Source organism: Ailuropoda melanoleuca, chromosome 7, assembly GCF_002007445.2.
Source record: "Ailuropoda melanoleuca isolate Jingjing chromosome 7, ASM200744v2, whole genome shotgun sequence".
NCBI lineage: Eukaryota > Metazoa > Chordata > Mammalia > Carnivora > Ursidae > Ailuropoda > Ailuropoda melanoleuca.
Window position 1 is genome coordinate 810,065 of NC_048224.1, and position 24,659 is coordinate 834,723.

Consider the following 24,659-nt stretch of genomic DNA (forward strand, 5'->3'; position numbering starts at 1 on the left):
ACACCTCGCCGCAGGCTCGCAGCCTCTCTCCCGGGTTCGTCCTCAGCCCCCGTTCTGTTGGTTTTTCCGGCAGGGGCCATTTCTTCCTGCAGTGCCTGAAGCCACGATGCGGTGTAGACCGTGGGAGCTTAATAAATGAGTTGGATCGCTTCGCGTGGAATGCCAGGCACGCACGGGACGTGGCGTAGGGTGGGGATGTGGAGGAGGGAGTCAGGCAGGCTGGGGCTCCGGGTTCGAACTTGGGTTTTTCCTCCAGGCTTAGCCAATGAAACCAGCAGGGCTAGATTCAGATGCTTTCCGGGTGAACTTGGAGCCAGTTTTCCCCTAAACTGCACGGTGCAGGTCTGCACGGGCTGGCTTTGGTTGTGGGCGATGCCCAGGAGGGGTTTTGTATGGTTTCTGCTCCAGGAGAAGAGAGGGCAAACGTTTTTTTTTTTTTAAGCACTTGGTAAATTACCCCTCAAGGGGGTTTATCAAAACCTGCTTTGGAAATTAGGTTAGAAGTTGGCGTTGGTTCACCCTTATCTTGTTGAAAGTTTCTGGTAGGCTCAGTTCCACCTAGGTTCGGACCAAGTTTTGACCTATTTCACCCACTTGAATTTGCTGTAATTTTTATTTTTAATCTTGGGAAATTCGGCTTCACCGTTTAATTACTAATATAATTTCGAAGTGTTGTGATTGAAAATTAGTGACTTTAGTTCTTAAAGGTCCATTTTTGCTTTGAAGTACTTGGTTCTCCTCTAGGATCCTTACTCAAATTCTGCCTTGCTGGTCTCCTCCCAACCCCCCATGCTTTGTTTTGGAATGTATTACACGGCTGTTCCGGTTTTTTAGACCCTCTTTCTCCCAATTTAAGTTTAAGTTTTCACACACTTTACAACACTCCACGAACTTGGTAGTACAGTACAATTTAAATCGGAGACTTTCGTTTTATTAACAGATTTTAATCGGTTGCTTGTCTAAAGTTAAAAACATATGTTTTAAACCTTGTAGGTGCACAATGCTTTTTAAAAATCCATTATTAACCTTTCTGTAAGAATGAAGATTTTTAAGAAGCAGTGAATAGGTACATAATTTTTAAAAAGTTATTTAGATGAAAGGATGAAAATCTGGTACTTTGAATTATCTACTTGACACCTTCTGAATCACCCAGGACTAAGGTAGGTGCCTAACTAACCTTGGGTAGTCTGTGAATTCTTTTCTTTCTTTTTCTCATTGCTTTGTCATTGTATCTTGACTAGCTCCCCCCCCCCCCCCCCCCCCCCCATTAGAATGTTAGGGCTTTGAGAACAAGTTCTCTGTTTTTTTTTTCTTAGCTGTATTTCTAGCAATTTACCGTAATGCCTGGGGTGCTAAAACATCCTCTCTCTTTTTATTTTTTTTTAAAGATTTTTTTAAATGTATTTATTCGACAGAGATAGAGACAGCCAGTGCGAGAGGGAACAGAAGCAGGGGGAGTGGGAGAGGAAGAAGCAGGGGGAGTGGGAGAGGAAGAAGCAGGCTCATAGTGGAGAAGCCTGATGTGGGGCTGGATCCCATAACGCTGGTATCACACCCTGAGCGGAAGGCAGACGCTTAACCGCTGTGCCACCCAGGCGCCCCCTCTCTCTTTTTAAATAACAGCTTTATTAAGATACAACTCACATACTGTATAATACATCTATTTATTTTTTTGCTTTTTTTATTTTTGAGATTTTATTTGTCAGAGAGAGCACAGAAGCAGGGGGAGTGGCAGGCAGAGGGAGAAGCAGGCTCCCCACTAAGCACGGAGCCCAAGATCCCGGGACCAGGATCATGACCTGAGCCGAAGGCAGGTGCTCAACGGACTGAGCCACCCAGGTGTCCACCTATTTAAAGTGTACAATCCAGTGGTTTTAGTATGTGCATGGAATTGTGCAACCATCATCAGAATCAATGTTAGAACATTTTTATCACCTTCAAAGAAACCCTCTTCTCATTAGTGGTTTTGTCCCTTTCTTTCCGCCTGCAGTCCCCTTTAGCCCCAAGCAATGACTAATCTGCTTTCTGTCTCTTGATATATTTTCCTATTCTGGACATTTCATGTAAGTATAACCATATAATATGTGGGTTTTTGTGACTGGATTCTTTCACTTAGTGTAATGTTTTCAAGGTTCATCCATCATGTAGCATCTGTCAGTGCTTTATTCCTTTTTATGGCTGTCTTGTATTCCATTGTATGGATATATCACTTTTTGTTTATTTATCAGTTGATGGGCTTTTGAGTTGTTTGCATTTTTTGGCTATTTTGAATAATGTGCTATGAACATTCACAAACTAGTTTTAGTGTGTATGTGTGTTTTCTTTACTCTTGGATATATACCTAGTAGTGGAATTGCTGGGTTAAACCTTTTTTCTAGAGTGAATAGATGGATGAAGGAGGGATAGTGTCAGGGATACTCTCTCTAGGCCTTTGAGGGACCTATTCTGCTCCACCACCAAGTCCATTTCTCTAGAGGCCAGAAGTCTCTGTGTGGGGCTTTGTCCTGTGGATAATGATGTGTTTTTCTTGTCTGGATGTCTTTAAGATCATCCCTTTATGTTACCCCAGTTTTTCTTCATACAGCGAATGATTATTCCCTTGATACTAATTTGTTATATATTTATTAGAGGTATGGTGATAAAACTTATATTCCATATTATCATTAAACTCAGTGTCTAATGCAGGTCTTTCAGTCTTTCAAAATTTATATTATTTTTTGTTATTATGAATATTCAGTACTCCTCTGCCCACCTCCATTTCTTTTTTTTTTTTTTAAAGATTTTATTTATTTATTCGACAGATATAGAGACAGCCAGCGAGAGAGGGAACACAAGCAGGGGGAGTGGGAGAGGAAGAAGCAGGATCACGCCCCGAGCCGAAGGCAGACGCTTAACCGCTGTGCCACCCAGGCGCCCCATGCCCACCTCCATTTCTAATATGAATTTCTTGGGAGTTGTGCAAGAGTTAAAGTCACTTGTTTTTCTTCATTTGCTACCAGTCTAGGTTTTGTTGAACCTAAAATATAAATTTTAAATACTGTATTATTGTCTTTAAAATATTGTATTGCACACCCCCAAAGATTCTCGTTTTTCCACCCTCCATTCACTTTGGGAGAAGATGCTGATCACAGAAGTCTGCACTTTCAGGGCCTAACCCTTTCCCCACATAAGCAGTTGGAACAATCCCATCCTTCTCTCCCTGAAGATGAAGTTCTCTCAGCTCTCTCAGTAAGGCTTTGCCCAACCAATGTCCTTCTTCCACCAAACTTTCTCCCCCATTTCCTGGCTAGGTGGGACCGGTGCCCTGCTCACATTCTTGTTCCCTCTACCTTGACTGCTACCCTGACCTGAGCTTCTTTGTCTGGTTAATTCCATCTCATCCTTTGGATGGCTTATTTATCTTAGTTGTTACTTCTTCAGGTTAGTCTTCCCTCTATTTATTTATTAGACAGAGACAAACAGCAAGAGAGGGAACACAAGCAGGGGGAGTGGGAGAGGAAGAAGCAGGCTCATAGCGGAAGAGCCTGATGTGGGGCTCGATCCCATAACGCCAGGATCACGCCCTGAGCCGAAGGCAGATGCTTAACTGCTGTGCCACCCAGGCGCCCCATCTTTTGTTTTGTTTTAATAACCTAGATGAAATTTTACTATAGCTTCAAATATCATACTTTTATTACATTTTAATTCTTTCTTATATCTAGGGATAATTGGGAATGGTAAAAGCATATTTTACCATTGGTTGTCTAGGGATGGAATTTCTGGTATTGAAATTAAGCTGATTCTTAGGAGCAGAATCTAGCTTTGATACTAGTAGGGTATGATAGCATAAATAACTCATTTTCCTTTTTCCCTGAGAAATCTTCTTGCTCTAGTACATTTGTATGTTTCATAGTACAGAGTTTTTCCTTGCACAATGGCTTATTATTTGCACTATTTGTCTTATTTTTGCTGGGTGGTTTATTCTGCCTAGTAGTGGATATATTTTTTCAGTAGATATTTGAAAACCTACTATGTGTCATATGCTGTGTTAGATGTGGAGCATACAGCAAGTGAACACAATAGACAAGTGATTACCATTTCCTGGAAGAGGATTATTTTGAGTATGAATTGTTTAGTTACACTGTTGCTCTCCATTTTCAGATACACAGTGGCTTCAGCTACTGTGGTATTTATGAGCTGTTGGTCCACAGAATCTTTAAAATTTATTTTAGATTTTTTTTGCATTTGTGTTATTTATTATTGTGGGTAAATACTTAAGGAGCAGAATCATGTGTCATCAAAACCGTTTTGATGCTGACTTCTTTTTTTATATCTCCATCCAGTTCTAGTTATTAATTTGACACCTCTACTTGTAAACTGTAACTAGGTAAACTGGGATCTTTCCTCTCAGCTCTGCTTCTCTTGTTTTCTCATGCATCTCATTCCATTTCACTGTTCACTTGAAGAAACCTGTGAGTTACCCCAGGTATCTATCTCATGGTTTCTCAGCCCTCCTCACATCCAGACTATCGCCAAATGTTTATCATTTCTGCTTGCAAAATGTGTATTAGATTAACCTTCTAGTCTCTACTTGGCATTATCTCAGTAGCCACTCCAGCCTCCTTCCCATTTCTGCTCCACTCATTATCTTTTAAAATGCAAATTGGATCATTCTCATGGCTCTCAGGAGACTTAAAATTCCTGCATTATCTCTTCCTATCGGAAGCAACCCCCAAACCTTAGCTAGATGGTTTTAGTTTTCCTATTTCCCATTGGCTTTTCTTTTTCTCAAACTGTACACGCCCTTGCCGAAAGTGCCGTTTTCTGCCAGACTTTCTTCCCACTTTCTTTTTGGTACATCGTTCCAGTCTCTGCTTGAATGTACTTCCTCAGAGAATCCTGACCTGTCATGCCAGCCTCTTCGCCAATGTAAATCAGTTTTCCTAATGATAATCTATCTTAATTCCCTAATTGTTTCCTTCCATAACACTTAAGCATGTAGCAAAGGAACACAATATATCAGCGATTCCCAACATTTCATGAAAAAGGATTATTTTGAGTGTTTAGTTACAATGTTGCTTTATATTTATGTGATTATTTGATTGTTTCTAAACTAACTGTAAGAATTCTACAAGGGCAGGGACCCAAGTATTTTTATTCATTTGTATCGTACCAGGATACTGTTGTCTCATCAATATTATATTATAGTTACTCAGTAAACACTTTTCAAAATACTTTGCCACCTGTGCTGTACTCTGATATTTTCCATTTTGTTGCATATCATATATTATTATTATTATTTTTTAAAGATTTTATTTATTTAACAGAGATAGAGACAGCCAGCAAGAGAGGGAGCACAAGCAGGGGGAGTGGGAGAGGAAGAAGCAGGCTCATAGCGGAGGAGCCTGATGTGGGGCTCGATCCCATAACGCCGGGATCACGCCCTGAGCTGAAGGCAGACGCTTAACGACTGTGCCACCCAGGTGCCCCTGCATATCCTATATTATAAAAATATTGATATAATCTACCAAATTAGGTAGGATTGCAGGCTGCAGTCTGAACAACACAGCTCTAAGACTGTAGGAGGAAAATGCTTCATTTACATTAGCTCCTTCCCCACCTTTTGAAACACAGTTGCTATTCTCTAATTCTTGTCTGATTGGAAGTCCAAGTGCCAATAGCTATCCTCCACCCTTCCTATTAAATGACTATTGCTGAAAGCTAGTTTTGTTTTTTGTTTTTTAAGATTTTATTATTTATTTGACAGAGACACAGCGAGAGAGGGAACACAAGTGGGGGGAGTGGGAGAGGGAGAAGCAGGCTTCCTGCTAAGCGGGGAGCCCAATGCAGGGCTCGATTCCCAGGACCCCGGGATCATGACCTGAGCTGAAGGCAGATGCTTAATGACTGAGCCACCCAGGCACCCCTGAAAGCTAGTTCTGCTTAGAAATTCTGGCCTGATCTCAAAGGAGAGTGGCTTAAGGTCAGGTTGAGAAAAATCTAAATCGGACTCTACCTTAGGTCTTATCCTCTAGGTTTCTCTGGGCCACTAATAGCCAATACTCTTCTACCCTCTTTGGTTAAGCTCATTGCAGGTGTGCAGTAAGTCATTGAATTTTAAGGCTGGCTGGCCTCTGATCACTTTTATTTTCTCAATTTTTTTACAAACCAAACAAAGTTCCAAAAATGATAACAAAGGGATCAAGGCAAATGAGTAAGTGTGAGGATATGAATTAAGGAGCCTGGCTTGGTAAGGATGTCATGTCATGTTCAGTAGGTCATCAGAGCTGATCACTAGAGCTGTGGGTTCTCATTTATTCACTTTACCAGAACCTCTGCAAGGAAGGCTTGGTATTGTTTGGTCTCCATCAATGAAATATTGATCTCTCATCTATTTTGCTAACAAAATATTAGAAATAACCTAAGTATCTAGCACAAGGGCTATTTTTAACTGCACACTGTGATGTGGTATTTGTAACTTGGATGAATATTTTAAAATGTTAGAATTATTCCAAACCTATGTTTAATGAAAGAAAGCATTATACAAAATTGTATATATCACATGAGCCCAGTTGTGTTTAAACGTGTTTGTTTATAAATGTACATATGCTAGAAAAAATACACTGGAATGCTAATATGGTAGTGAGATTACTGGTAATTTTGATTTTCCTTCTTAAAAATTTTTTAGAATGAACATATGCATTTATAATCAGAGAGACTCAGTTGAAAAACAAATTTCCTATACATTAATTTAGGTATTTGCAAATACCTAATACCTTTATTAAATGGTGGATAGAGCCCAGGTTTCTAGTGGCTGTGTTTTGGGGACCCCTGTCACGTGGGATGTATATTTCACCTTCGCAATATGTAGTCTTAAACTGCATAGTGATCCATGTTTCTTCTCCTAGTCTGGGTTTTTTTTTTTTTTCTCCTTTCCTGTCTACATTATTAAAACTTACCTTGTTTTTCATCTTTTTTTGCTAAAATAGGACTCTATCTCTTCATGTCCTACTTATGCATGTTGATAATTAATGTGTGTTTCACTGATGGTTGCCCATAGCATGATAATTTGAAAAGTCCTAATGTCCCTTATTAAATCCTGCTGTGTGGCATGAATTAAAGGGATAGAAAGGATTTTAGATGAATTAGGGATTATGCAGGAATGTCTTCTTTCTGTTAAATTTGTCTAGTTATAGTGGGACTTAACAAACAAAACTGAAGGAAACATATAGTGATAGTTTAAATGTGTAATCATCCCACATCAGTAAATTTTCCAAACCTATGTTTGAAATTATTCAGTCTTTAAGCATTCAAACCTTAGTAGATTATGCATTTGAAAATATATTTGATAGCTGTACAAAGTACTTATACTAAATATTGATTTACTATTTTCTAGAGAAGGAATTAGAAACTTTAGAAATTAGAGAGAAATGTCAAAGTATGGACAATTGGTTGGACAGATAGGACCTTTTGAGATGTGAGTGTGCGTGTGCGTGTGTGTGTGTGTGTGTGTGTGTGTGTGAGTGATAGCCCTTTTAGAAGATTTCATAGTTCTGTTCTCATATTTAGCATGGTACTTTCAGAAATCTGAACTTTTCCAGTTGATCTAGAGTATGCCAGGCATTAAAGGACTGATGTTTTCAGTGTCACTCCCTAATTAGACTCAGAAGAAAGAACTAGGACCTGGATACAAAACATGCTTGTCCATTCTTCAGGGCTCTTTCTAGGAAGTCTTGCTTCTTGGGAAAGCACATCATTTTGTGACAGGCAGATCTCAGCAGATGGACATGGGTAGTGTTGAGGAGTAATTTTAACTGTATTTTTTACCTGCGGGGCTTCTCTGACCCTCCAGAGTATTCGCCTTTCTCATCAGAACATTCTTCCTGCAGGTCCATTTTCTCCTGTTGAATGAGGTTAAAGAAGAAGTCAAATTCTTCACTTTGGATCTGTCTTTATCTCCATCTTCTAACTAGTGTTTCATCAGACATTTGTTTAAATTCCAGTCCTAAGGATATTTGTCTCTGATTGAACATTAGCCTTGTTGCTTCTGTTCTGTTTTGGGAATGCATCAGATACTTAGAAAGGACACAGGTGTCCCTTTGAGGGAAAGACTGATGGTACTTTTTTTTTTTTTTTTTTTTGCAGGCTGCTTATCTCACCCATTTTGTTTTTATCTGTTTTAACTTTTAAGAGGAACTATCACCTGAAATTTGGACACTTTACTGAGAACTCTCAACATTCAGGGTAGCTTGCATTAGTAGGAGGAATTTGGACCTGAGATAGGTTAATTCATTCCTTTTTGATAATTTAACTTATTAAAATCATTATAGTAGAAAGGTATATTAAGTAAATACTATTTTAATTAGGCAATACAAAGTATACAACAAGGTATACAGTTCAGAAGTTATAAATGGGGGAGTGCCTGGGTAGCTGAGTTGGTTAAGCGTCTGACTCTTGATTTCAGCTTAGGTCATGATCTCAGGGTCATGAAATCAAGCCCTGCATTGGGCTCTGTGCTCACTTAGTGGGGAGTCTGCTTGAGATTCTTTCCCTCTGCACCCCCTGTCCCCTGTGTGTGTGCGCTCTCTCTCAAATAAATACATCTTAAAAAAAAAAAAGAGAAGATATAAAGGTGTAAAAAGTACATATTCTCACTTTTGCTATCAGACAGCCAGTTTCCTCTTTTTGGTTAACTACTGTTAAAACAGTTTCTTTTAGGGCTTTCCAGAGATATTCTATATATTCTATATAGGATATTCTGTAAAGCTTATATATGTATATATATACATTTTAATACAAATTGTAGCATCTGTACTTGCTGTTCTGAATATTTTTTCATTTAACACTAACTTGAATGTGGTTTTTAAAATATGAGTACATGTAGAGCTCCCTCTTTTTAAAATGATCGCACAGTATTACATTGTATACATGTACCATAATTTCTTTAACCAGCGCAGTATCAAAAGTCATTTAGGTTGATTCTGTTTCGATATAGTGATCTATTTATGTACCATTACCTCAGTGTTTTAATTTTAGCTTTATAACATGTTTTCAGAACTTTTCGGGCTATTCTTGTGTATTTTCCCTCGTTATATTTAACTTTAAAGTCAATGTGTCAAGTTCTGAGAACCTATTGATAGTTTTATTAAGAATGTCTTTAGTTTAAGGACTAACATAGAGAAATATCTTTCAGATCTTGACTTTTCCTGTCCAGAAATATGGTATGCCTTTCCTTTTAAATGTTCTTTTAAGTCCTTAGAAAGGACTTTAAAAAAATATCTTTACAGATCTTGTGTATTTCCTTAAATTTTATTCCTTTTTATTTTATTTTAGAAATAATTTTCTTATTTTACTTTGGACAATCTCAAACTTTTAGAAAGGCTGCAATTATAGTACAAAGAACTTCTATTTCCTTGAAAAATTTGTCTTCGTACACCATTGTTCCTCAATACTTCAGTGTATATTTCCTAAAAAAGCAGTTTCCTGTATAGCCACAGTATTTCCATCAAAATCAAGAAGTTACCATTGATAATTACTTTCACCTAATCTTTAGACTTTTTTTATATCACCGTTTGTAATAGTGATGTTCTTTGTAGCAAAATAATCCAGTCCAGAATGATGGATTGTATTTTCTTGTTTTCAGGTCTTTTAAACATCCCTTCATTCTCAAATAGTCCTTAGTCTTTCCATGATTTCTTTCTTTCTTTCTTTCTTTCTTTCTTTCTTTCTTTCTTTCTTTCTTTCTTTCTTTCTCTTCCTTCCTTCCTTTTTCTTTCTTTCTTTCTTTCTTTCTTTCTTTCTTTCTTTCTTTCTTCTTTCTTTCTTTCTCTTTCTTTCTTTCTTTCTTTCTTTCTTTCTTTCTTTCTTTCATTCATTCGTTCCTTTCGTTCCAGATTTTAATTTAATTAGTTGTCAGAGGGAGGGAGAGAGAGAGAGAGAGCACAAGCAGGGGGAGTGTCCGGCGGAGGGAGAAGCAGGTTCCCTGCTGAGCAAGGAGCCTAATGTGGGACTTGATTCCAGGTCCCTGGGATCATGACCTGAGCTGAAGGCAGATGCTTAACCGAGCCACCCAGGCATCCCTCCTTGATATTCATAATATTGACACCTTTGAGGATTACAGGCCAGTTATTTTATAGACTCTCCCTTAATTTTTGTTTTCTGATATCACAGAGATGGAACTGTATTCCTTTTATTACATCTTATCAGGTGGTACACAATTTCATTTTGTTCTGTTAATGTTAACTTTGCTTAAGATCTTCTATGCTAGACTCCTCTAGGCTTCTCTAATTTTTTTGTTTTGTTTTGAAAAACTATATAAATACTTGTTTATTAAGCTTTCAATTTATTCATTTTTATCAATTAGGATTTATGGTTTCCTGTTCTATTCAATGAGTTCTAAACTGTTAATATTGCTATTTATATTGATGCTTACATTGTCATAGATTTGGCCCATGGGAATCCTTTATGCTGGGTTCTGTGTGTTTTTGACATGTCCCATCATCCTTTGAGCATTCTCTCCCTTTTGGACACAGTGAGATATGCAAGCTCATCTTGAACTTTCCTACCCCAAATACTTAGAAGCCAAGATCTAGGTGGTTATTGATATTGGGGTGTTGCTTCTGTGCCCTCGCAGTGAACCGAGCTAGAGAATATGTATTTGTTCAGATATACATGCACGCCCACAAAAATTATATAACAAATGTACTAATATTGGAGCATTCTTGAACTCTGGAGTGACTTTTTAGTCATGGTTTATTATTTTAATGTGCTTTTGGATTTTGCTTCCTCTTTTTTTTTTTTCTTTGTGGTGGGCAGCAAAGCAAAGTTTATTGAGTGATAGTGAGTGATAGTACAAACCACCCAGAGAGGGAGGGGACCCAAGAGGGTTCCCTGCTTCCTCATTTTTTAAAAGAATTTTCATCAATACTCTTAAATAAAATTGTTTTGCAGTTTTCTTGGGCCATTTCTCATGTTTTGTTACCTATTTAGGTTTGCTTCTTAAAGGATTTTAAAGCTTTTTTTCCCCCCTTGTGCTCAGGAATAGCTTAAGTAACATTGGATTATGTTTCTGAAAAATTGAGCATAATCTGTGAAGCCATCTGGGCTTAGTGGGCTTTTGGTTTGCTTTTTTGTGGTAGCTAAAGAGCCTAGCAAAGAGGTCAGTTATATTTGGGGTCTGGGCTTTGGGGATACTAAATGTGCAGTTATTTCATTGCGCCTACTTGCTGTTTGACTTCAGGGCACTGATTTCCATTTCTGAGCCTTAGTTTCATCATCTCTCAAATGGGAATAATTATAGCTGGCTAATAGCACAGAAAACTTTAAAGAATGAAAATGAAGTATTGTATGGTACAGCACAGTAAAGAACCAAATGCAATTTTTTTTTTAAAGATTCGTTTTAATAAGATTTCAGTGTTCAAAGAGTTGTTAGTGAGGGTAGTCTTTAGTATAATACTGTTGAAGGAGTTTGTGCAGATGGCCCATGTTACTCTGCAAAAGACCAAGCTGTCAACAACAAAGAGAAATTATAAATCAAACAAACAAAATGTGGTAGATTTTATTTTCATGAACATTAATGAGGGTTTGGTCTTGTATTTATTAAAACCATAGTTTAAATCCAGGAGAAGCATTGGGTAACAGATTATGATTTTCCTTTGTGCTTGTATCATGATTATATTTGTGATTATTATAGTTTGGTTAAATATTTGACGTTTTAAAGAAAGTTAAACTCATCTAAGGAGACGTTGAAAATACTTTCATATGTTTAGATGCAGTTTGCATGGTAAAGAAACTCTGTATTGGTATTAAGATTAAAAGAATAAATGACTTACAAATATCTGCGCAAGGCACTATGCCAACATTGCATACAGGATGAGAATATAGGAAATCCTTTTCCTGCAAGCTTGGTTTTTTTGGACAGGTAGTTACCAAAAAATGTGCAAATTGTCATGGTTCTTTAAAATAGTGTTCCTTGCATTCATTAATAATGGAATAAGCAAGGACCATCAGATTATTGTGTCTGATACTTTTCCAATCCTTTTTTCTCCCCCCTCCGTATAGCTGGTACTGTGTATGGCTTATGTGATTGTGAATCTTTAGAAAGAATTTTAAAGTTTGTATACAAAATTAAATTTAAATATGTTTTCAAAATACTTCAAATTTTAGACTTTTTATGTTTGAAACTGATAATAAATGATTTACCTGGCTTCTTATGAATTCTTCTGATAAATAGTTCAGGTAATCTCAGTTGAAAATGTGACGTGGGCTTCACTGTAGAGCTGGTGGTAGTGACAAGGGTTCCACCGCAGGCACTGATCTGCTCCAGGGATCGCTGCAGGTGGTGCAGTCCGGAAGTCAGGCGAGGGGCTGGCCAGCAAGTCTGTGGCAGGGTGTGGGGAGTGTGCAGTGGGTGACACTGGCCTATGGTTGTCACGATGCTGCAACAAGTGGCTGGAGTCTGGGTTTCCGAACCTGGGAGACCTGGGTATGTCTTGCCTGTGCCAGGGAGCATTTGTTTCCTCCTTCCCAGGCCTTCTGAAGGAGGAGACAATCCAAACTTGGCAAACTTATTAGTTGGAACTCACAATTATGTGCAATGCAAGTTTTGGAAACTTGAAATTGCTTTCTTTTCTTTGGCTGTTTTGTGTGTCCTTATCAATCCCCCTGCATAATAATAGGGATTTAGAAAGCAAATGAGGTTTCTAAATTTGGAGTCATAGGAGAATAATCCTTTTTTTTCTATTCATGCAGAAATATTAGTTGGCATTGATTGCATATTTTTTTGCTCCTGTCTGAACCCATATTTTAGTGTAGTTTTGTGATTTTCCTAAAGTTGGCATTAACAGAGAATGAAGGTTTTTTTTTTAAACTCAAATTTTAGAAAATTTCAGAGTTTCTCTTCTTAGCCCTTTTCATAAAGGCCCTGACTCTCAATCAGATACAAGTTTGCATGTTTTAAAAATGATTTTTACATATTTCCTAACTTAAAAAAAAAGATTTTATTTATTTATTTGTGAGGGAGGGAGAGGGAGAGAGAGAGAGAGAGTGCTCGAGAAAACAGCCTGAGAGATGGGGGAAGGAGAAGCAGACTCCTTGCTGAGCAGGGAGCCCAGTGCAATGCAGAGCTGGATCCCAGGATGCTGGAATCGTGACTGAGCGGAAGGCAGAGGCTTAATTGACTGAGCCACCCAGGTGCCCCTTTTCATAAGTTTTAAAGCTTTTTTTTTGTTCATTGCTTAGATGTTTTATTGATATGCAGGTTAGAGATTGTGTTTGGCTTTAAATTTAAAATAGTAGATTTAGAAAGAGAGGTCTAGGAGTAAAGAAAATGTTGGTTATTTTTAATTAGTATTTTCCATTCTTAAAGATAAACTTAGGGGTGCCCGGGTGGCTCAGTCATTAAGCGTCTGCCCTCGGCTCAGGGCGTGATCCTGGCATTCTGGGATCGAGCCCCACATCAGGCTGCTCCACTGGGAGCTTGCTTCTTCCTCTCCTACTCCCTCTCCTTGTGTTCCCTCTCTCACTGGCTGTCTCTCTCTCTGTCAAATAAATAAATAAAATCTTTAAAAAAAAATAAACTTAATGCCAAGATAATGCTTTCTCTGCCTTGTGATCATTGTCTATCAGGTAAGTTTTGATTCCATGTAGTATCCATATTACTTTAGAATTTTTTACTTCAAAAGGACTTAGCACTGTGTCTGCGTTTATACTTACTGAGTTTTTTTTTTCTTTTCTTTGACTGTATTCTCTGTACCTTTGACAAATTGAATAGTTAGATCTGATATGACATTTTCCTGCATTGCAATGTGAGAAATTGCTTTTATGAAACACTACAAACTACTTTCTAAATAAAAAGATTTATTACCTAGAATTACTGCTGTTTTAAACTTTCTTTTCTTCTGCTGTTAATGATGCATTTATGCCAAAATTTCCTCCCAGGTCAGAGGGTATTGGTAGGATGCATAGTTCATACAGCTAGAAAAGATTTTTATCCTAGTGTATGAAGGACTTTTTATACAAATTACCTTTTAATGCTAAAGTCATTGTTAATGTTATAATTGATGATTATTTAAGTCAGTTATTTTACCAAAGAATCCACACTTGACTGTTCATTTAATCTGTAAATTTAAAGAAATTTTAGTTGTGTTATTGGTTGTATAACAGAGTAAGACTACGAGGAGGAGACCCAGGCAAATTATTGCCATTTTAAGTACTAGAATACAAATACATAACCCAAACACAGACTTTAAGTTAAAATAATAAATAAATTCACAATATAAAAATAATTCACAAAATGTAGTTAGAAAACAGCTTAAAGCCCTGTGTTGAGTCTTCATTGGCCATGCAGGTCCTATTTGGTACCTTTATTGTACAAAAATCCATATTTTTTTGCCAAAATTAAAAGCTGGAAGTGATTGTTTGGTATTACAGAAAGATTGTTTGTATTAAAGAATGGTTTTAGCATAGAAGTTAAGATTTTTTGGTTTAATTCAAAGTATATTTCAATTTCCTAGGTATTTTCAGAAATATATCACTTATATTGGTTGTTTCATCAATTTAATGCTTGAGGTATGCAAAAGACATGATAGTACAGTCCTATGAATTCACCCAGATGTAATTATGTGATTTTCTTGTATCCCATCTGCTTTCCTTTAGGAATATTGTCCTGATTTTTTTGTTCACTATTCCCTTGCTTTATATATATATATTTTTTAGATTTAAAAGAATCCTGCATGGGAGGGGGGGAGGAGAGGCAAAGGGAGAGGAAGAGGATCCCAAGTAGACTCCCTCCTGAGCGGGGAGCCTGATGCAGGGCTCAGTCTCACATAAAAATATTTTATTATTTTTTAAAACTCTTCACCCAGTGTGGGGCTCAAACTCACAACCTGGAGATTAAGAGTCATATGCGTTACCCACTGAACCAGCCAGGCACCCCACTATTCCCTTGTTTAAAAAGATGGATTTATTTTATATGCATTTATCATTTAAGAAGAGATTACATTTTATTTTTTAGATTTGTAAAAATAGACATATGCTTTGAAGAGTACAAGACTTAACTTTCTGAGGTTCATATGTTTATTGTTGGGAGTAGCTTTGGTTTGTTCATTTGTTTCGTTTTCACTGCTGTGAATTGGTTGAATATACTCTTATTTATTGATTCTCTTGTAAATGGACATTTTAGTTGCTTTCAATTTTTAGCTGTTACAAAAATGCTACTGTGAACATTATCATACAATGTCTATTATTGAACATATGCTCTAGTTTCTTTAGGCCTCATAGCAGGGTTTTTGAACCTCTGCACACTTGACAGTTAGGGCTAAATAATTCTTTGTTGTGGGTGCCTTCTTATGCATTGTATGTTAAGCAGTGTCCCTGGTCTATACCCACTAGATGCCACTAGCACTCCTCCAGTTGTGACAAATAAAAATAACTGCTGACATTGCTAGTTTCCCCCAGGGGACACAAATCACCCCTGGTTTGAAACCATTGTTGCCTTTGATGAACAATTTAAAATTCTTTTAAAAGTTTCATACATATGGGGATTTTAAATTTATCTTTTAATTTATAATTTAAAAATTTCCTCTGTTTTGGTAAGTATATATCCTACTTAAAAGCTCTTACTATTGAGTCCCTTGGTAATTTTTTTTTTTCTTTTAAGTAGGCTCCGTACCCAGCGTGGAGCCCAACATGGGGCTTAAAGTCACCCTGAGATCAAGACCTGATCTGAGATCAAGAGTTGGATGCTTAACCCACTAAGCCACCCAGGGGCCCCTTGGGAAAATTTAGAAGTATAAAGGAGTCCCGAGACTAAAAAGTTTGAGAAAACTGTTCTAGGCTTCCAATTCCTTACTTACAGAATAGGGTTAATAATACTAACCTTGTTAGGCCTCTTGGAAGGACTTAATGAGTTATCGTTTATATTAGTATTGTTATTGTGTGCTACCCATCCCCTGTAGAAGGATAGCTCACCTTTTTTTGACCCAAATGCCATTTATTTTCGAGGCCCATCTCACACTCACCTCTTCACTTTGCCCTTTCCCACAGTGCCCATATTTAGTCTTTTCTTTTCCCTAGGAACTCCTAGAGCATTTATGTTTGTACCTTGAATTTGATTCTGAAGTGCATACTGCCTTGTATTGCCAGCTTTGCTAGGATTCCTTAGCCTTCTGGATTTTCACAAAGGGTAAGGAATTCCTGGTCAGTTGCCCAATCTTTATTACTGTTGTCATTTTCCTTCTGATTTTGGTCAAGCTAGGCAGTTTTCTTGGGAGGAGTTCTTTTTACTTTTGGATTCAGTACCCAGAGTTAGATGGAAACATATTTCAAGCACCCAAGCCTCCCTTTCTCCCTTCCTGTTTAATCACTATAGTAAAATCTCAGTTATACCTATAATTATCTTTTCAAAACTATATGACCTTGAGTAAGTTTGTTATCTTTTCTTTTTAATTTATTTTAGAGAGAGAGAAAGAGAGCACATGAGAGTGTGTGTAAGTGCTCACACATGAGCAGGGGAAGGGGCAGAGGGAGAGGGAGAGAGAGAAGCAGACTCCTAGCTGAGTATGGAGCCCCCCTGAAGTGGGGCTCCATCTCATGAACCTGAGATCATGACCTGAGCTGAAGTCAAGAGTCAGACGCTTAACTGACTGAGCCACCCATCTTTTTGATGGATATGTTAAGTGCTAACTGTTGGCTGCCACTGCCATTAAGTAATGCAGAGGTTCTTCCTTTTGCTTTCTCTTGGACACCTCTTTAGGGATTCATGGGTGGAGTTAGGATGACTTTGTGGTCTCTTCTGTTATCTTTTCTGTCGCTGAGCTGACATAGCTCTTTCAGTAGTCAGTGCCTGTGTTTTGCATTTTTGAGATGGCTCTCTTATTTTATCCTAAGATAAGAAAGTAGTTTTTTCTTCCTTCTTAATGCCTCCAGCTCCTTGAAGTTAAGTAATTTTATCAGGCAAACTCTTTGATTAATCTTCGTATTTAGCTATAGAAACAGAACTGTCTCTTGAAGGAATGAATGACTTAGGAGGGATAGGTAGTAAGATCTGAAACTCTCCATGCTTTGGAGGAAAATGATGGGGCTAGTTATCTTACATGTTGAGCTTTGAAGTTACAGTGATTTGCAATTGGAAGCCATTTTTACTGAGAGATTGGTTCAGTAAGAATGTTACATTTGGAAGATTTATCTATTTAAGTAGAAGCTGGGGGTATTGTAGAGTTAAAAGCTTGGAAATCAGAAAGGTATTGATTAAATAAGGACTTGACCTTAAGTTACTTGATTTTTATTAATGTAAATAATTAGTGCCTTCCATCCCTCTACACTTTGTTCCTTTCTCTCTCTAACATTGGGGTCGTAAAGGACTTAGAGATCATGTAGTTTACTGGTTCCCAGACTTCTGGATTTGAAAAAATAAGTTGGACTGACATAGGCCTTTCCTTTTTTTAGTCAACTTTTAATTTTCTCAAATAAAAAGTATCAAAGAAAACTTACTGTCTACTATTGTCTAAAAAACGTCAACAAAGAAGAAACTAGGATTCTCTAAAAATAAAAGCTGGAACTTTATGAAAAATCAGAGCACTTTCATTCCTGTTTTCGGAGGACTGGTGGAATCACTGTTCACCAGTGTTTAGGAACACTGAATTGTTCAATTTCCTAAGTTTGGAGGTTACTAAGATTTAACATTAACAATGGTGTAGTGGTTAGGTGAGGTCACGCCTCTAGGTATTGATGGAGGCGCAGTTCAGCTGACTCCTGTGGCTGTGATCTAATCCATTGGTTCTTAACTATTTTTTTGGGTCATGTGTGACATATTTTTGAGAGTGATAGGACAAGAATAACGTGAGGACTGCAAAGAGTAATGAACTATCACTGAGACCATGAAAAACAGGCAAATGCATTTGAATGGACAGTTTTCCAGAAAAGTATAAATTTTAAAACAGATTATAGAAGCAGTAGCAATATTGTGACAGATGATAATTACACTTACTGTGGTAAGCATTTCATAATGTATATATTATTGTTCAATTAATATTTTGTACACCTGAGACAGATATAATATTGGATGTCGGCTCTACTTCAGTAAAAAAACATACCATTTAAGAGAATTGATTCTGTAGTTATAGGTCTTAACCATCAAAAAAAAAAAAAAAAAAAGCCAGGATCAGAGGATTTTGTAGGCTAGTTCTACAAAGTATCCAAATAATACTTAACTCTAACCCTTACAGAGTTTCTCTCTTTCAGGAACACTGCCTGGCTCATTTTTTATCAGGCTGGTAAGTCTTAATACTAGCATTAGACAAGGACGGTGTGAATAAGGAATAGGGAAAATTACAAGCTAACCTCACTTGTGAAGATAGGATATGAAACCTTAAATATAATATTAGCACAGATAATTTCAGTGTGCAGTTCTGATAATACAGGATCAGGTTGGGTGCATTTTAGTAATATAGGTTAGTTCAACATTAGAATTCTATTGAATTGCAATAATAGATAAAAGGAAAAAACCCATTGCAACAGATACAGAAAAAGTATTTGATAAAATTTAACATATATTTGTAATTTAAAAGCAAAACAACAACAACAACAACAACAACAAAAAGCCTCCTAGAGAAAGGAATAGAGTAGAACTTTTCTAACCTGTTAAAGGGTACCTATACACAGTAAATATTCTGAAGATAAGGGCTAGAAGCATTCCCTGTATATTAAGACATTCCCCTGTCACTAGTTCTCTGTAGTACTAGGATGTTTGAGACAGGTCAGTAAGATGAGAAAGAGAAATTAGAAGAATAGAGGTGCCTGGGTGGCTCGGTCGTTAAGTGTCTGCCTTCAGCCCAGGTCGTGTGGTCCCAGGGTCCTGGGATCGAGCCCCTCATCGGGCTCCCTGCTCCACTGGGAGCCTGCTTCTTCCTCTCCCACTCCCCCTGCTTGTGTTCCCTCTCTTGCTGGTGGTCTCTCTCTGTGTCAAATAAATAAATAAAATCTTAAAAAAAAAAGAATAACTATTGTAAAGGAAACAACAAGAAAGCACTATTCTCAGATAATTTTCACATGATAGTCTAGATGGAATCATTAATGAATCTACAGACAAATGATTGGAAATGAGATTATAAGTAGGTAGCTGGATATGAGATTAATTTAAAAATTAATGATGTTTTTATATGGCAGCAACAAAAGGAAGAACTCTTCGCTTAAAAAATATTATACCAAAATGGAAAATGTTCTACTTAAAACAAATGCATGTTCTAGTTAAACGTTAAAACAAAATGACTGAATTCTTAAAAAATTCAAGACAAAGGCTCTGAAAATACCCCGCAGGAAAGAATACGAAAGAGACATGAAAGCTACATGTATTTTCTTTTTTTTTCTCTTCCATGCATTTTTCTAATTCTAGACTGAATTCCCTACTAGAGGGAAAAGAAGGGTATCACGTATATTATTCATCCCTTGACAAAATTGGAACACAGAAATTGGATACAAGTATTGTATCTTTTAAACTTACTGGAGTCGAAAACTTCACTGTCTTGATGCAAGAGAAGACCCCTATTAGGAAATGTACACTAAAGTTTTTAGGGGTAAGGGGCCGTAATATATGCAACTTACTCCCAAATGGTTCAGAAAAACAAATTGTGGGTGATATACATATGGAGAGAGAGAGAACGTAAATTGATAAGGCAGCAAATAGGGTAAAAGACTAATAGATGAATCTGGGTAAAGTGTGTACGGGCTTTTTCTTTTTTTCTATTCCAATAATTTTTCTGTAAGTTTGAAGTTTGTTCTTTCTTTCTTTCTTTCTTTCTTTCTTTCTTTCTTTCTTTCTTTCTTTCTTTCTTTTATTTATTTGAGAGAGAGAGAGAGCCTGGCGGGGGAGGGGGGGACAGAAGGAGAGGGAGAGAGAGGAATCTCAAACGGACTCCATACTGAGGGCTTGATCCCATCACACAGAGATCTTGACCTGAACCCAACCAAGAGTTGGATGCTTAACAGACTGAGCTACCCAGGTGCCCCTGAAGTTATTTCTAAAGAAAAAGTTAGAAAAGATAACAATATCAACAAATATAAGAATAAACCCACCAAGCTTTGTGTTTTTCTTTAGCACAGATTACACTCCTTTATTGATTTAACTTTCTCCTAAAGCAGGAATGGAGAGCTTGGCAGTATGGAAGAAAGAAGGGAACAGCTATGTTTAGCCATGTGGAAAGACTTTGACAATTTTTGTCTTTCCATTATTGTAAGACACAGAATGGTTCTTTCCCAAGGTATTGAGTAGTTTTTATTTTCGTTAAAGATGTAAATCATACAAAAAATTTATACATCTATTATTTTATTTCTACTTAAAACTTATATAATCATTTGCCTGTCTTTTGTTGTAGGGCAGAGCCTTCTCTTTGAGTAAAGGTTGGAGTCCTGCATTTCCTCTTTGGCATAAACCACACCTACAATACAGCATCTACTGCTTTCAGTTTCTGTTTTTTTAAAGTAGAGTGAGAGTTAAACACTTGAAGTAATATGAGCTGGAATCCTAGATTTTACAAATCCCTCTACCCCCTAATTTTTTATTTTGCATTTCCTACACTTCATTTGACATCCCTCTTCCCTTTTTTCCCCCTTCCCTTTAAAAAAAAAAAATCATGTCATCTCTATTGGACCATTCTAAAAGATTCAACTTAAATCTTATAGAAACAATAACATTGTTGTATTCACACTTTATCTATTTAATTATGTCAGGTAGTTGGCACAACTGGCATAAACTGGATTGCAAATAAACACTTGATTGCCAAGCTTACAATTCACCTGGTACTTAGACATAATAAACACAGTCTACTAGTCTCCACTGTGTTGTGTTTTTTGTAGCAGTGGTGTTTTTCAGAGATAATATGTAGTATGTATCCCTTATCTGGTAAATCTGTTAGTAGAAGGCTATTGGGAGCTTCTACTATAAGTGGGCCAGTAAGACTAGGTAGTTATGGGTGGGTGGCTAGTTTAATGACTCAATTAGTAATTTCTACTCAATATTACAAAATGAATTTTGAGTCATTCAAGTTAATTTCATTAATATACACCAAGGAACTGATTGGTAGACAGGATTACTCAAAAGGCAAACAAGTGTGAATAAAACCTTCATTTGATTTACGTCTGATATTTGTATACTGGGTTTCTTTTCCATTCATCATTGTTATCTGTTTATATTTGATAATTTTATCAGCCATGATTCAATTACAGATAATGGCCACTACCCTGGTTAACTTAAGCAGAAACGGATTTGATACTAGAGCTGTTGAAGGTTGGAGAGCAGGCTCTTGACTGGGTCCCCAGGGACTCTTCGTGTGGGATGTCTCCCAGAACACCCTGCTGGAGGTCCTGCCAAGGGAACTGCCATTTCTGCTACAAATAGGAAGCTGAAGAATCAGAGTCTGGGATCATAGCACCATGGCTGAAATCTGTGGAGCAGGAAGTTGCTGCTGCATTTGTTTGTTCCATGAACATGCCATCTTAATTATCATACAGAGATCAGGAATAGTGCTAGGACTGTTCTTAAGAGCTAAATTACTTGTGCTGTGTCTGTTCCAGCAAGAAAAATGCCTTACGGTCTCCAGTTCTTTCCACACTCTGCCTAGTTCTGAATTCAAGTCTCTTGATTCTTCACTGGAAGAATTTAAATCATATCTGGAATGCCTGTTGGAATGTAGATTTCAGCTCTTCATACTATCCAGTCTCTTGAAGATGGCAGTCTCTTCAACCGTTTATCCTATGACTTGTATTATGCCTAGGATGACTGAAGTTTGGTTTTTTTCTTCCTTCTTTTTCCCCCTTAAAATCCTCTCTCTCTCAGGCTTTGCATTCTTTGTATGGTACTTCTAACTGTGAATGTCCTTCCTTCAGTCATTCTCTGTTTATGCAAGAGGAGGACGGTGTCTTTCCCAGCCCTTCATGGCTTCATGTGTTCTCCAATTCTGAGTTCCTGGGGAAGTGATTGAGTTAGTGCAGGTCAATTGCAGTATGAAGGATGTACTGCCTGGACTCATTGCTGTCAGTGGAAGAAATTCTTGAGGGGAGGGGAGGAAGATGGTTTCCATGGGTTGAGGGATGGGGGCTTTTTGTGAATGGTGTCATTACAAGGGCTAAGATATAATTGATTCTCATTATTTATGGTAGTTATGTTCCATAAAGTCACTGAAAATACTAAATTAGTGAATACTGAACTATTGCTCTGAGGGGAAATACAGGGTTAGATTCTTTTGAGGCTTTGATCACACATTTTTTCAACTGATCTATGTATCACCTTGTTTTATGTGTATTTCTGTTTTAAAGACACCTTATTTAATATGTAATTCTTGATTCATTAATATTGAACTCATGCCAGCAGCACTATAACTGATGCCTAAAGTTATGTCACAAAGTATGTTTGTGATAGGGAATATCACACAAGGGCTTTCTTGCACTTAGGAACTTGGGGACAGTTTTAAGTAGCTAAATCACCAATAAGAGCACAAAAATGCAAAAACCCCTAGCAGTAAATAGACCGCAAAACTGTATTTTTGCCTTGTTTGACTTCTGCTGAAGGGATGTGCCTGTTGGGTGATTCAAATATTTCAACACTGTGCATGTCTGTGAATGACTATAACATGCCATAGTTATTGGTTTGGGGGTTAAAAATAAATTTTATAAAATAGGTGAATTTGCCAGTGCTGAATCCAGGAATAACTAGGATGACAGTATACATGGAGTGAGGGTGAGGAGAGCATTAAAAAATAACACTGTTGGTTGGTAGGGAGTGTTACCAGGAAAGGCTTCATAATGTAGTCTACATGTGAGATAAACTTTGAAAGATGGGTTTTACTAGAACTGAGTGAGGAAAGGCCAAGGAAATAGTGCAGTAGTTAAAAATATGAGTGTTAGAATCTTGGATTAGGTTCAAATCTCATTCTTAGCTCTTGTTATGGGACCTTGTACAAGCATTTTAATCTTCATCATTGGTGACATAAAGGCATTCGTGGTCATTTTCAGTGGAGCAATTAGGATTATTTATTTATTTATTCATTTTTGAGCTATTAGGTTTAAATAAGAGGGTACACATTAATGTACTTTGTAGAAATGAAGCTCATGGGAAATACTCAGTCATACATGTAACGCATATGTCTATATATAGTACATTGAAGGAGGGAAATAGCTTGGCACCATTGGGAACTTTGGTTAGAATGAAGCAAAGGTTTCGGGCAGGCCAAGGGGATCTTTGAGGCTGGGGGAGAAGGCAGGAGCTAGACCATGGAGGTAGCTTCCATGCTGAAATGGTACTGAGCTACTAAGGGATTTAAAATAAGGATGGCATCGGGCACCTGGGTGGCTCAGTTGGTTAAGCATCTGCCTTCGGGTCATGATCTCGGGGTCCTGGGATCGAGCCCCCCATCCAGCTCCCTGCTTAGTGGGGAGTCTGCTTTTCCCTCTCTCTCTGCCCCCCCCAATGCACACCTCTTTCTCAAATAAATACATAAAAAATCTTAAAATGAAATAAGAATGGCATGATCAGTTTTGTGTCGAGAGAATTTGTTCTGGGGACCCCTGGGTGGTTCAGTCCGTTAAGTGTCTTCCTTTGGCCCAGGTCATGATCTGCGGGTCCTGGGATTGAGTCTCATGTCAGGCTTCCTGCTCAGCAGGGTGTCTAATTCTCCCTCTTCCTCTGCCCCTCCCCCCCTCATGTGCTCATGCCCTCCCTCTGTCTAAAATAAATAAATAAAAAATCTTAAAAAAAAGTTCTGTGTTTTTTTTGAGGATGTATAGAAGAGAATTGAAGAAGTTGAAGTAAAGGTGAGTAAATCAGCAAAGACTATTGGAGTAGTTTAGAAAAGAAAGGACCAAAGTTTGATTTAGGATAGTAACTTTGGGAATAGAGACTAGAGAATGGATATAAAAGATGTTCAGGAAGTCAAATAGACAATATTTGGTACCCACACGGATGTGGAGAGGCAGGGTTGAAAATGGCTCCTGGAATTCTGCTGCGGACCTTACATTGGAGGGCAGAGCTTGTGCAGGCGATGCTCTCCTTTTCTCCTTCCCCCGCTACCCTTTACCCTGTTAAAGGGTTGGATTCTGCTGTTCTTGTTCTCAAGGCTGTGGTGGTGTTCTGTGCTTCCCTTTTTTGCAGTACCTGGCCTGTGGTATTAGAGCCATCTGTATAGTTGTTCCCTCTTGTGCGTGTAAGCTCTTTGAGGATTAGTGCTGCTCAGTGCTGGCCAGAAAAAGGCAAGCAGGACTGTGGATGGATTGAATGAACCAGGATTGGGACTGTTGGGTAGAGAAGCAGATTTTGGAGGAAAGATTCCTTTTTATCCCTGTTAACTTTTGGATTCAGTTTTGTCCCTATTGAGTTTGAGGATCATCCCCAAACGGCTCTGCCAATAGATACTTAGATTTACTGGACTTGGATTCAGGGGAGACAGGTCCTTGTGTTGCATTTCTGAGGCACTGGTAAGGGTAGTTGGGTAAAATGTCCCATGGTGTCTGTGTCTGGCAAAAAGGAAAGGAAAGACAACCACAGAAATAATCTTGTAGTATACCAGTAGTGAAGGGTTTGGCTCTGGAGGAGCACAGAAAGGAGTTCAGGGTGGAGGGTGGAGTAAACCATAATAGAGTGAGTGGAGGATGGTGTGTGTCATTGTCCCCCTACCCCCCCTCACCTCCCCCCC

General features: G+C 37.9%; 1 protein-coding gene across 18 annotated transcripts in view; it reads left to right on the forward strand.

The window, feature by feature from the left end:
* The window catches only part of KDM4C (lysine demethylase 4C), a 502,429-nt gene that overhangs the window by 71,259 nt on the left and 406,511 nt on the right, over positions 1 to 24,659 (forward strand). Inside the window, exon 2 of one of the 18 annotated variants that reach the window (XM_034663841.1) lies at positions 74 to 166. The exons of the other annotated variants lie outside the window; for them this stretch is intronic. Coding sequence (XP_034519732.1) covers positions 136 to 166 — 31 coding nt within the window. The 5' untranslated portion in view covers positions 74 to 135. The remainder of the gene's footprint in view (positions 1 to 73; positions 167 to 24,659) is intronic. 18 annotated transcript variants of the gene reach the window in all.